Source organism: Calliopsis andreniformis, chromosome 3 (genome assembly GCF_051401765.1).
Source record: "Calliopsis andreniformis isolate RMS-2024a chromosome 3, iyCalAndr_principal, whole genome shotgun sequence".
Taxonomy (NCBI): domain Eukaryota; kingdom Metazoa; phylum Arthropoda; class Insecta; order Hymenoptera; family Andrenidae; genus Calliopsis; species Calliopsis andreniformis.
This window is the reverse complement of record NC_135064.1, coordinates 8778319-8792717: the sequence shown is the minus strand read 5'-3', so window position 1 is coordinate 8792717 and position 14399 is coordinate 8778319. Positions and strand designations below refer to the sequence as shown.

General features: G+C 33.9%; 1 protein-coding gene across 2 annotated transcripts; it reads left to right on the top strand.

Moving 5' to 3' along the window:
• The first annotated feature begins 62 nt into the window (after positions 1 to 62).
• Thrrs (threonine--tRNA ligase) lies at positions 63 to 4344 on the top strand. Of its 2 annotated transcripts, none has more exons than XM_076375046.1 (5): positions 63 to 147; positions 562 to 645; positions 815 to 2370; positions 2449 to 2738; positions 2816 to 4344. In XM_076375046.1, the coding sequence occupies exons 1-5, from the start codon at positions 82 to 84 to the stop codon at positions 2962 to 2964; spliced, it is 2145 nt and encodes a 714-aa protein (XP_076231161.1). In that variant the 5' UTR covers positions 63 to 81; the 3' UTR covers positions 2965 to 4344. The 2 variants fall into 2 exon arrangements, with proteins under 2 accessions (XP_076231161.1, XP_076231160.1); XM_076375045.1 differs by having other exon boundaries at positions 96 to 281.
• The last annotated feature ends 10055 nt before the right edge of the window (positions 4345 to 14399 follow it).

Here is a 14399-nt window from a genome sequence, read left to right as displayed (position 1 = left end):
AGTGACGATCATGTCTTCTTTAGATATATATATATCGTGGCACGGCAGGCGCATGGACACGTAAAGCAAACTAGCTTCAACATGGTCAACGGCATGTGCGACGACATGGTGAATAACGTGCAAAATCTGAATTTAAAGGAAGATAAGGCATGAATACGATTTCAATTTGATATAACTTTTCTAGCTTTTATTTTCATTAGTGTTAAACTATGTTGAGGAGGTTTTGTATTTGCAGTTATAGACATTTATACAATGTTTCTAAGCGGACACATGCTTCTTGGGTTGGTTATAAAATATATTGTCATTACAATAACTTTTCGTAACAGTGTGTTATGAATCTTTTGTTTTTCATTTATTTATCGAATATCATATCAAAAGATAATGACATGCACTATTTTTTATAATAAAAATAACCACCCATATTGTTAGAATCAATAATCTGACGTAATCTGAACGTCATTTTTGCTGAATGCTAATAGATTTGTGTTAACCTTGCATTTTATAAACTTAAGGACTACCGGTAAAAACACTTTAACAAAAGAATATTTTTGATCATTTTAGGCAAAGATGAAGCAGAAAAAAAAGAACGCAGTTAGTAATGAAAAGACGATATCCGAATTGAACCCTTGGCCAAATTATATTCAGGTATATTATATTGTTTATATTTAAGATTATATTCATAAAATTTAAATGATAACTGAAATAAACTAATTTTAACATAAAATTGGTCGATTTAGAATTAAGTTATTTAACAAACACTTGTTTAATGATTTAAATACAAGACACTTCTGTTTCTAAATAATAATTTTTCTAGGATCGTATTGTACTGTGGGATAAGTTGAAAGCAGAATATGAAGAATCATTGAAGACAAAGTCACCTGAAAATATAACAGTAACTCTTCCTGATGGAAAGGAAGTTGTTGCTGAATCGTGGCGTACTACACCATACGAAATAGCAAAAAACATTAGTCAAGGATTAGCAGATAACACAGTTATTGCAAAAGTCAATAATGAATTATGGGATCTTGATAGGCCCTTAGAATCCAGTTGTAAACTTGAACTTCTTAAGTTCGATCATCCAGATGCTCAACAAGTTTTCTGGCATTCCAGTGCACATATTTTAGGAGAAGCCATGGAAAGAGTATATGGTGGTTGTTTATGTTATGGTCCACCAATAGAAAATGGATTTTATTATGATATGTACCTAGATGACAAAGGCATTTCAAATTTAGACTTTCCAGTCTTAGAAAATCTCTATAAAAACATAGTTAAAGAGAAACAAGCTTTTGAGAGATTGGAAATGACAAAAGAAGATCTCCTGGAGATGTTCAAATATAATGAATTTAAGATGCGAATTATTAATGAAAAGATACATACCCCTACTACTACAGTCTACAGATGTGGGCCATTGATTGACTTATGTAGGGGACCACATATTAGACATACTGGAAAGGTTAAAGCTATTAAGATTACTAAAAATTCTTCCACTTATTGGGAAGGAAATGCTAATGCAGAATCTTTGCAAAGAGTTTATGGTATCAGTTTTCCAGATACCAAGCAATTAAAAGAATGGGAGAAGTTCCAAGAGGAAGCTGCTAAACGAGATCATAGAAAAATAGGAAGAGAACAAGAGTTGTTCTTTTTCCACGAACTTTCTCCTGGATCTTGTTTCTTTCAACCACGTGGAGCATATATCTACAATACTTTGGTTGAATTTATTCGTTCTGAATATAGAAAGAGAGGCTTCCAAGAAGTAATTTCCCCCAATATTTATAACAGTAAATTGTGGCAAACATCTGGTCACTGGATGCATTATGCTGAGAACATGTTTTCCTTTGATATTGAGAAGGAAACTTTCGCACTTAAACCAATGAACTGCCCAGGTCATTGCATGATATTCGATGTTCGTAATAGATCTTGGCGTGAATTGCCATTAAGAATGGCTGACTTTGGAGTGTTGCATCGAAATGAATTGTCTGGAGCATTAACTGGACTTACCAGAGTGAGGCGTTTTCAACAGGATGACGCACACATATTTTGTGCGGTGGATCAAATAAAAGATGAAATGCTCGGTGCACTCGATTTTCTACGACACGTGTACTCTGTTTTTGGTTTCACGTTTAATTTATGTTTATCTACTAGACCAGAGAAATATTTAGGAGACTTATCCATGTGGGATCAAGCCGAGAAAGCATTGGCAGAAAGCTTAGATGCATTTGGGGAACCATGGAAACTCAATCCTGAAGATGGAGCATTTTATGGTCCAAAAATTGATATAACAATTATGGATGCATTAAAAAGAGCTCATCAGTGTGCTACTATTCAATTGGATTTCCAATTGCCAATTAGATTTAATCTCTCTTATGTTAAGTAAGTAACAATATTTTAATTACTATATTTTCAAATCAATTATAAATTAAAACATTTATGCTTATTTTGAATTTGTAGCGAAAATGGAGAGAAAACAAGGCCAGTCATCATCCACAGAGCTATTTTGGGTTCTGTAGAAAGAATGATTGCAATTTTGACTGAATCTTATGCCGGAAAATGGCCATTTTGGCTCTCTCCTCGACAAGCAATGGTCATTCCAGTAAGTTCGCAATTCGATGAATATGCCTTTCAAGTCAAAGATAAACTTTGGGATGCTGGATTTATGGCAGAAGTTGACACAGACCCAAGTGATACTTTAAATAAGAAGATACGTAATTCTCAACTTGCTCAGTTCAACTTCATCCTTGGTAATGAAAAACAATGACACATATTTTCTACCTTAATATTTAATGTCTATATAAATTAATTTTTTGTTTGTTTTTAGTTGTTGGAGAAAAAGAACGTAATGCTGGTACAGTAAATGTAAGAACCAGAGACAATGTTGTACATGGAGAAGTCGGTGTGGAAGATTTAATTCAAAAATTCAAAATATTCAAAGAAACGAAAGATCGAAATTGTGAGGAAAAGTTTTAAAATAACTTCAACACATGGACAAATTATTTATTTATTTGTAGGTTGTAATTCTAATGTTGTAATACAAACCGAATGGTTTTAAAATAACACCTTTTTAAATGTACCAGAATAGTGCACACGAATTTATTTAAATGAAATGTTACGCTAAGGGAATTATATGAAATCATAGGATAACTACTTCGCATTTAATCACTTATCCTGCTGAAAAAATATCTATATAGAGATGAATATGAAAAAGAGGAGATACAGTATTTGAATAGAAATTATCCACTTGTGCATTTCTAAATAATCCATCATTTTTCTCTCTGGTCCTTTTTTGTTCAACAATGCTTTTTAAAAATAGTTCTTTTGTGTTTGAATTATACATTGTCGAATACAAAATATAGAATTAGCATATCTTAGATTTTTTGTTATTCAGGAATTATTTCTTTAGAAACATTTATCTGTATCGTGAGTAAAAATCTTATGACCCTAATTATGACCTAAAACTTACAGATAATTTTTGATTTATAGCAGAAAGATTGAGTGTACATGGTAACTTAAAATGTTCATCTCAATGGCTGTGCTCCATAATTTAATGCAGATTACTGTCAGTACAAGTTTTACTGTAACTGCATTTAATGTCTTTCGAGAATAAATTATGATGACAAATTGTATATTATGGCACCAAAAGAAAATTCTCATTTGAATTTGTTATAGCAATTTCTTACAATAAAGTAGCATATCTAAATATAATTATGTCACTGTGATTTTATCATATCAATCTCGCTAATACTTAATTGCAACACCAATTTAACCCAAGATTATTTTCTCATAATTTAAATATACATTGCAAACTTCTCACAATATTATTTTAATATTGTAATATTTGTAGTTACAAAACTACAATCGAGTATAGTAACAAAGTAATAACAAGATGATTCTCGATTCATGCATGACATTAACTAATCACTCTTTGTATTAAAGCTTTGCGTCCTATGACACGATTGAATGACTGGAGGATCCATAAACATGCATTACCTACCTTAACATCCACGAGATGAAGGCAACTTGATGAATTATCCAAGGAATGTCTGCTAGACCTAAAATGAAAGAAATAAGAGATGTTATTAAATTACTATCCAAATCTTCAGATTATCAAATTCTAAATTGTAAATCTTAATTTCTAAATTTTATTTAAAATTCCAATAAGATAAAATAATAATTACATTATTCTTCACGGTTCGGTGTCCGATCTGCCTATCTCTCGAACTTTTCTTCAGTGGTTTCTCATACCGATATACGATATACGTATAGACACGTTTTAGCGAATAGAAAAATGACTATTACGTAACATGGTTGAAAATTTAGCCGATTATAAACACTGACTCTACAGCCACTTTGCTCACAGCTACAGTTTAAATAGAAAATCTATAACAGAAAAAACATGTAATTTATAATAATATTTAGAAGTGATTAAATATCAGCTGGTATAGCTATTACGATGTCTTATTATTCTGATTGATATCTATAGAGTAAACGACGACTCTTTTCGTTCGAATTCTGATATTTAGTGAAATGCTTCAAAAATTTTTAAGGTTGTTAAACGAAGATAATAAAACAGTAAAAGAAGCTCCAAAATAAGCAATTAATTTAACTGTGATCCATTGCTTAACACATCTTCAATATTATTTGTACACTACTAAGGCATCTGCGTCTCTATCGTTTGAAAACCAGAACCGTTTCATACAATTCGAAAGAACATCGAAAAATACATGTAGTATTGTTGATTAGTAACATAAGTCTAATTTAGTCTAACAAACATTTAATCTAACTTAATAAAATCTAACAACTTCTATAATAGTACTAAGAAAAAATAGTAAAAAACTTACTTTTGTGATAAGGTTTGTACTTCAGCGTCCATCTATTCGAAGTAGACTGCGCGCGCAACTTCGAGAATGCTAAGAATATCGCTCGAGTTTCGAGAGTATCGAATCTCGATTATTTAAAGTCTTCATTTGACCACCTGTTGCACATGACAAATTATAATGAAAAACCATAACCTATATGTAATATTATGCTTGTTTCGTTATGTAAATCATGAGAATATCACTCTAGCCTATGAAATTAGTTACTAATTAATGATTTGTACTAGTTTCTATAAAAATGTCAAGAGCATTATTTGAATTTTGGCGCCATTACACTTATCTCAAGATCTTATACTGAATTTCACTGGTTATAGTTCTATTTTTATAGGTTAAGGTTACATTTTAATAGTTTTTAACAGAAGATACAGATTATAATTCATGTATTTTATTAATCTGTATGGTATTTTGTGTTACGCGTAACAGGTAGGTGATGGAAGACTTTACACAAGATAGGTTCGATACTCTCGAAACTTGAGCGATATTTTTGGCAATCTCGAAGCTGCGCGCGCAGTCTATTTCGAATAGAATGACTTCGGAGTGTAGAGCTCATCGTAAAGGTATTTTTTACTATTTTACTTCATATAATAGTGGAATTTGTTAGATTTTTACGTGTTTCGAAGATATCTTATATACCTTCGAGTTAATATACAGTAAAATTCTGTGTACCATTTAATATATTTTCGAATTACATGAAAAATTTGGGTCTGGCTTCAAATCGAACAAGTTCATTATTTTTTAACCAATTTTTACTTTTTTTATTTTTCGAAAGAAAAACTCGATATACCAGTATTTAGAGTCAAGTGAAGACGAATGCCTATGTTGGAGAATTCAGGCGCCGGAACAGGAATGTAAGTTCTATTTTATTTTATTAGTATTTTAAATAAAATTTGGAAGTTGGAATTTGAAATTTTGGAATCTGATTTTTTAATAATTTCTATTTTTTTTTTTTAGTTTAAGTCCAGAACCCATACGTCCTAAAAATGTCCAAAAGATATCTTTGAAACGTTCGAAGTTATAAATCAGTATGTATTTAGGACGTCATTCCTTAAAAAGACATTCATCAGACGTCTTTTTAAAAACGTTCAAATTACGTCTATAAGACGTTCAGACAGAAAATAGACGTCTTTAAGATGTCACGTGCTATCTAAGGAGACACCTCCTGGAGAATTGGTCGAGCTGCCTTCATCCCATGGGTATTCAGGTAATGTATATTTATAGTTCCTCCAGTCATTCAATCATGTCAATGGATGCAAAGGTTTAAAGCAGGGTGGATGACTGGTTGTATTTTTCTATTGTTTTGTAAATATATAATGGCCGTGTGAATGAGTAGGTTGTATCGTATATTCGTAACTATGAGTAGTAACATTTTTTATATATTTCACAGCTTGTGTTAGGGCCTTCTGTATCATATTCTATTTATTTATTAATGTTCTATCTGTTTTTATTTGCCTTCAATGTTATATCAGTGTGCAATTGTATATACAGTATACACGTACGGGGTGATCAGTTTAACTGGAAACCCTCTACTGCGTGTTGGGTGGCTGGGGGTTTCCAGATAAACTGATCACCCTGTACGTGTATAGAATAAACAGTGAACACAATAATGGTTAATAATCAAAGGAACAGGATATGCATAATAATAAGTTTGTATTAACATATATTATCGAGAATTAAGTTGTATTAATTTAAGTTTTTAATTTTTTTCTGAAAACTTACTAGAGCAAACTTGTTATTCCTCATTTGCATAGCGATTGAAGGTTAATCGTTTCACAATGTGTCAGGAAGCTGTTACCAGAGGATATCACGTATTATTAGCTACGGCACAATCAATTATTGTTAATTGTATAACAAATGAGTCGAGGTAAACTGCGATTATCGTTTGTTCTCACATATGTGACAATGAGAGTAAATTGAACGATAATTGTCAGATTCAATTCCTTTCTTATCAACAGTAGAACATTTAACCATAGACTAGACTAAGAGTAGACTTATCGTTTAATATATTTTCGTGGTTCAATAAACTGGGACTTTAAGAATATATGTGACTATCTGTATATCTCAGTTCTACAACCGAATAGGTAATTATTTGTTGTACGAAGAATTTGTTTGTACGAAGCTTTATTCTTAGAGATCGCAAACAACCCTATACAGATAAGGTTATGAGACCTATACACATATTCCCTTTGCTTATCAATGCTGCTTTAATGAATAGTTTTTTTACTGACAGTGATATATGACTACAAGACGCTAAAATTAATCTTGAATTTTGAGATTGATCGGTTTATCTTAAGGTATATCTCCTCTGTAATTATATCTTTAACTTACAAGCGTGACCAATAGATCTATAACAAAAGATAAGAAATTCAAGCTTTAATATTTCGGAAAAAGAGTTTGCACATTTGTATCTTATAATACAGGAGTAAGAAATTAGTAAAAGTATAGGTTTTGATTACTACAAATAATTACTCCAATTATGAATGAATAGAAAAAATGGAGTAAAGGTTTATTTTTAAAAACAGATGAGGAATAATTTTTCTATTCTTTAGATCTAATTAACCACCTTATAAAAGCACAGTATCCTCCCACATCCTGTACGGTAACAACATTCAGAATAACATGGCGTGCGACGTAAAAACCCTTATTACGTATCACGCTTGTATAAACCTAAAACTAAATAGGACATCCATGCTACCTAAATTGCTTAATCGACTTCTATTCTTTTTCTTCTTAATATGAAGTTAAATAAGTCATTGGTAGCATAAAAAATAAAGAAATATCGTACCTTTTATACATAACAAAAATAAACAAATTTCTCAGGAATAATTCAATTACTTTAAAAATCATGTTTCCTTTTCGTACGTTTTATTTAAGTATGTCAAAGAAATTAAACGTACTCGAATACATAACAGATCGATTATGCATTAAATTGATATTATTAGTACCACTGTTCGATTAACATAATAAAACTAACGAACAGGTGAAACTCAGTAGAACAGGTGATTAAGGGTACTACGAAGACGTACGAGTAACGAACGTAGTAGAGTTCTTTCGCAGCGGTTGGCAGCTCTCTCTCTGCGGATATGTGGATTTCCTATGGCACCGGTATACAGACTCGGTGTATATTGTAAGTGGCTGCGGTATTCGGCTAGTCAGATCGATGAGACGCCGTCGTCGTGGCGCCTCGTAAACGCCCAGCCTCTACCCTCTTCGATAAATTCAAACTTTGGTACCATTTGACCTTTTCCGATATTACCTTTTAACACAGTCAAATTTGAATGAGTTTGTTCACCCTTGAGTAGGGAAATTTCAATACTGATAACGAGCAATTATTGTCAGCCGCAGGGCTGTCCTTTAATGTCGATTGTTTCCGCCACTGCTTTAACCACCGTTAGAAATCAAATCGTATAATCGTGAAACGAACCGAGTAGATACTCGGTTACAGTGCAGCGCATTTCGATTGGGCCTGAGTCAAATATAAAAAGTAGGTAGACTGAGAATAATCCATTTAACGATCGTTATGCAGGCGCTGCAAGAGGTACAGGCAAACGTGTTTTATCGCGGAAGAAGTATTTGAAATCTTTCGAAGGAGGCCACGGAACTTATAGCCGCGAAAAGAATATCGCGTCACCGAGTGCGGAAAGTAAGACGCGAGCAGCTATAAAATAATTTGAACGATCTAATAATGACGCCCATGGAGATGTTCGGGTGCTTAATAAGCATAAGTGTATGTAACTACATGTACACGCCTTACCGAACGGTTCTTGAATGGTCCCTGGATGGGAAAGCCTCATGTTTTGCCACGCTTCGCCAGCCATTTAGTCACGGACTCTTTAATTAGTATTTTAATTGCTCTAGGATTCGGTAGAGGAGTTTTGAGCGTGCATCCGCGCGAAACGTGTTTTTAAAATCCACGCAAGATGCCATCCTGTCGATCCTTCATTTCTGGGCGACTTTAACTCTGGCTTTTTTTTCATCTTTGGTGAAAATGGAGTAGAAGTTAGAGGAAAGTGGAGACTTGGTTTTCTTTGTTACAAAGTTTCTATTGCTCTCTGCGTAAAGTGTGCTCTTTTATTCTCTTTGACAGAACTTGAACAGTTGTGAGTTCTTTTTACTGAATTTTAAACAAAAGGGTGAGAGTCATTTGTGAATTAAAAATGATAATCGGCGTGTTTGTATGCGAAGCTTTGAATATATTTAAGTTAATTGTTACCTACTGTATCAAATTATAAGAGACACTTACTTTAGAGAAGAGGATAAATTAGGTTGAAAACGCATAATTTTTTAAATTAAAATGTTAATGAATACGTGCCGTTGCTTGATGCACCATGTTTTATTCGGTTTCCATTATTGGGCTTTGAATTAATGCAAGTAAGTAATGGAAGGAAGTAATGAAACTCTACCACTCCTTGGACAATCTTTCATTCAGTTATCGATAGCGTCTTTTTACTAATAATGACAAGAATTAGTTTTCTGCATTATGATTTTGAAAATATTTTTGAGCCTTGAATTTTCTCCAAAATATTTAGACAATTCTATTCTAGAACGCATGATCGAACTCTGGTAATAAGAAATATTATTAGGTATGCTTTGATAATTACTATAATCATTTGTATTTTCATTAAAACGTTCTTAATCAGCTGCAAAAATATTTAATCATCTGCTTTACTTTCTATAATTAATTTTGCTCTGTTTAATCAAATCATTTGCCATTATTTCACAGATTTATATCTAGAACAACAACAGACCTGGGGATGTTTTATTTAAGATGAAGATTACAATTATAATTTAAAATAATGAATCATTTAAATTACTTTACTTTTATTCTATAAAGAATAATTATTTTATGTTACAGTCCAACATATCGTTTTTAAATCATTTTCCTTAATTAACTCCTACAAATGAAACATTAAACGATATGATGTAATACATATCATAGTAATATTAAAATTATTTTAAATAAAATAAATTTCACTTGATAGTTAAAATATGAAATGTTTCAAAGAAGAATAATTTCTTTGTTTAAATGAATTAACTATAATTATTTTAAAATAATTTTTAGCTAAATAAGATGTTCGTTAAATAATTATTTTATTTAAATAATTTCGATCTATAAATTATAGTTAGAAATAGCTAATTAAGCATTTTATTTAATAAATATTACTAAATCCTACAATATTTCAGATTTTTAATTTTTCAGTCTTTAAATCACTGTGTTTAGTAGAATCGACTACAATAAAAAAATAGAAATAGAAAAGAATAGCATGTAACTAGAAGTGGATAATATTAAAATTAGCTGATCAACAATATATAAGTAAAATTTTAAAGGTAATTGATCTGAAAAACAGTATTCTCAACGATTTTATGGGTCAGAAATATTCTCGAGTAGATTGTGAACGTCTACTGTCAGACAAGTAAAGGGCGGGCAATCTACCGAACATTTCGTTACCTGTCGTCGCGATGTCTTGTGTGCACGCGAGTCCCACGTCGTCCTACGCAGGTATGTAGAATAATCGTACTATACAGGGGGTATCGTAGTTAAGGTAGAAGATAGTATTCAAGTTGTAGATGCTATATTTTGGTTTCTGATGTTCTTAACACGGTTAGTAAGAGATGCCGGTCAATACTAGCGCCGCGCACTATGTTCAGTGCCGTAAAAATTTCAATTCGTACCCTGATCATGCTTATGTCAATGAAGAAGTACATTTTAGAAAAAAGTACATACGGTAAACAAAATTTTTAAAAATGAATAAATAAATATAATCGAAAAGGAAACATTATGGAAGGTGTTAATACGAAAAATACGATGCAAAGTCAACATTACTATGTGTCGTATGTATGATACAGTCCTTTATCCAATGAGATTCGCTTTCTTTTTTTTTTCATCGTTTTCTTTTCGGTGCGAAGAAAATAAAGTAGAACTTTTACGCTTGAATTTTGAATAGTGTTCTATGCTCAATGAATTATAATAAGCAAGTTATATACTTTTAAGAAACGGAGAAACGTATAAATAAAGAATAAGAAAAATTCATAATTATATGTTATGGTATTGTCATAAATATTAACATATAAATGCATTGCAAATAGGGTACGATTGTTCCTGGCTACAGGGTTGAGGATCGTGAGATGCACTGCGGCAATCGAAGATGCCGACGAGTCGATGAATCGACTTTACGATCAACGGCCTCTTAATTCTACGTGGTTTGTGTCACGTTTAATTTGAGCTTTATTTACGTATGGTGAAAATTAGTCCATGCTTATAGTTATCATAATTAATACACAAGGCCGACACAAGCTACGCTCGTTCCGCAAGCTTTCACGAATTTTTATTCGCTAATTGACTTGGTTATTGCATGTATCAGGAAACGCCTGTATCATCTAAGTTATCTCCGATGAATTCATAGATATTTGTAAATTGCAAATTACTACTGTGTATAGTTTATTACATTTAAGTTAAAGTGCATATTAAGCACTTCCTGAGATTAGTAAAATAATTCTTGAAATATTTGAAAGTAAAATAGCAGTATTTTGCTTAAACATGGATTGTGTTTCCGTTTCTTGGTCAAAATAAAACCATAGAATTTCATTCATATGAAATGCTTCTCTGTTTATTGCTTTTAATTCAGTATTTCAATTCAATGCTATTAAAAATGTCGAAAATCAAGTACACTTAGAGAGAATCAGTTGACATACTTCAATAATATGATTAAAATTCATGATATAACTGAAAATATTATACCTATCTGTATATGTATACTTGTATATATCTCAATGCGTTTACTTATGTATACTTTTTTCATTTTTTTTCAATTTACTTAAATGATTTCGGTAAAAACAACGTTTAAAGCCGTGCTTCTCGTTTATTACAGACAGAAGACACCTTGGATAAAAAGTAAGATTGTAAAAGCAAATCCTTCCCGCATTGCGACAAGTAGATGTGACAAGCATAGAACTCGTTACATGTCTACGTAGGCATTGTCGCGTGGAGAATTAAATAATTCGTTATAAGATACAATCCTGAAATGACATTGTAGATTGAAATTGCAAGAAAGAATGAAACTAGTTTAATAATTCAAATTTATACGAAATCATTAACTTACGAATCTAAATTAACGTTGTCTTTACTCGATACAAAAGGGACGATCAGAGGAGAGGGTAGGAATATGAGATAGGGTAGAAATATGAGATATCAAGATTTTAATCTATGTACAGTACTGATATTTTTAACAGTGATGAAAAATTAATCTTAACTATTATGGAGATTATAACAGCCTCCCACAATAAATATCTGCTATCATCCACTATTGTTCTTTTGTTTAATGGATGTTCATTGTTTGGTTCTCAACAGAAGTTTCTGTGTGTGCATATTGACGCAGAATTTAGTTCAGTTCATTTTCTGATTTTCAAAGAAATAAAGAAGTTTCGAAATATATTGCTTTGAAGTGTAAAATGGCGAATTGATAGTAATATAAGACACTACTATTTTAGTATTTATAAGGATATTATGAGAATAGTGATATTAAATAATATTATAACAATTTTTACCTGTCCGATTTTTTAGAAATTTAAAAAAAGTAAAAAATTGAAAGATTCTGGTCAATATTTGTGATTTAATATTTATGTTTGACTTTAATATTTCGTTTCAAACAAAATTTATCATACTTATTGATCCGATTTTTTAATGAATAGTTGTTCTGAAATTCTTAGATAAACAAATAAAATAAATATCTCATATTCCTATTCTCTCCTCTATTGTAATTCTAAGTGACCATTAAGCGACAAAAAATTGCAATGCTCACCCTCTTTCTAAATACTATAATTAAGAAGCAAATAGCAAAAACAGTATCTGTCTTTTACAACTTTTTAAATAAGAACACATTTTAGTGGTCAAGAACCAGATTCAAGGCATAATCGAATGTATCCTATCAAAAACGCAGTCCTATGTACTATAACGAATATGTTAAACAGAATATTACTCGACTGAGCAAAAATTAAAGATGCTACAATACTATTTTTGCTCTCCTAAAAAAAGTCAAGAATTGACAAGGGTAGGTTTTGTGTTGAGCTCTCCAATCTATTAAAGATTTGCTGGTTTCATATGAAGACAAGAACGCATCATTCTTCAGCATCCCCCAAAGACTAACGCTCACGAAAACTTGAATATTTAACATAGGATTCTGGAGGGCTACACGAGCTTCCATCCAATTTACGTTCGTCAGCGGAGCCTTTTTGACCCTTTCACCTGCAATTTTCTTTCCTAATGTAATCACCTTCGCTGCCGATCTGAAACGGGCGACTATCCCCAAACTGCCAGCCACAAGGCTCCCATCACAGACCTCTCACGCGAAGGTGCGTGATCGGTTACTTGCGAAAACCCCTCATCGCGCGTTATCGCGTAATCGGCAGCGAAGATATCGTAAAAAGTGTACGAGTCAGACACGTTGAAATAAGTGGAGGGGTTAAATCTTTCAAATATCTCAACATCCACCCTCCAGCGCTAATAGCTTTATCGAACAGGAGCGCAATTAACATCTCACGGAGAGGCGACAGGACGTCTCGTGTGCCTCTCAGTCGGCCATTGTTTCACCTGGTAACATTTTCCCCCGAATAACCGCGCCCCCGTCCTGCGGCGCCCGGCCAGTGTAGGCCGCGTCTCGATCCTCTCTCGTTTTTCCTCGTTTCCGGTACGAGTCCTTTCCCTCGATACCGGAGGCTTCCAACGCCGCGGCGTGTGGAGCGCTGCGCCTCGCCGGCCGGCAAAGCCGGCCTGTATCAGCCTGTCTCCCACACATTCGAAAGGGAGCACGTTGCTCGTGCCCCGACTCCCTTTGCTACGTGCACGGTGTGTATAGCCTGCACGAGTATGTTCCACATTACACATCTAAATGTGTCTACATTGCGACGTTTCCGATGATGCGACGGTGTGTTATAGCCGACGACGAGACTATAGCGGAAAAGGCAGTCTGGGCTGCGCGAGTCCGCGCAGTCGACGCGACGCGCATCGCTAGTGGGGATACTGGAGCGAGGTTGAGGGTGGGGGTCACCTCTGCGTGGCAGCGACGCAGGATATCGCACGGACTGTCAGAGAGCCGGCAGCCTGCAACGCGAGTGTTGCTGCCGAATCGATTTCGAGACGTATCGTCGATCGAGACGTAAAGAGAAGGGACGTTCGTGAACCGTAGCAGGGAAGCCCGTCACCACGGGTCGTCGACTATTTTTCATGCAGAACTGACACGTCTTGGCCCACGGTTCCTCAGTGTCGCGCGCGGTGTACGATTCCGTCTCGTACCCTTTACGTCATCGTACTCGCGAACACGCCAGTCTCCTATCATTCTTCCTCTGTCCCTCGTCCGTTGCTCTCCCTCCCACCCCCTGTATCTCTCCTTTGCACACGCCGCGGTACACGAAAGAGACGAGGTGGGTCGGGTGGAGCGACTCAGGCTTAGACGAGGAGGCAGACTGCTGGGAGGCAGATTGTCTCCGATCTGCACTTCGGCTTTCTTCGACGGTCCCCTTGCTCTCGCCGCGACA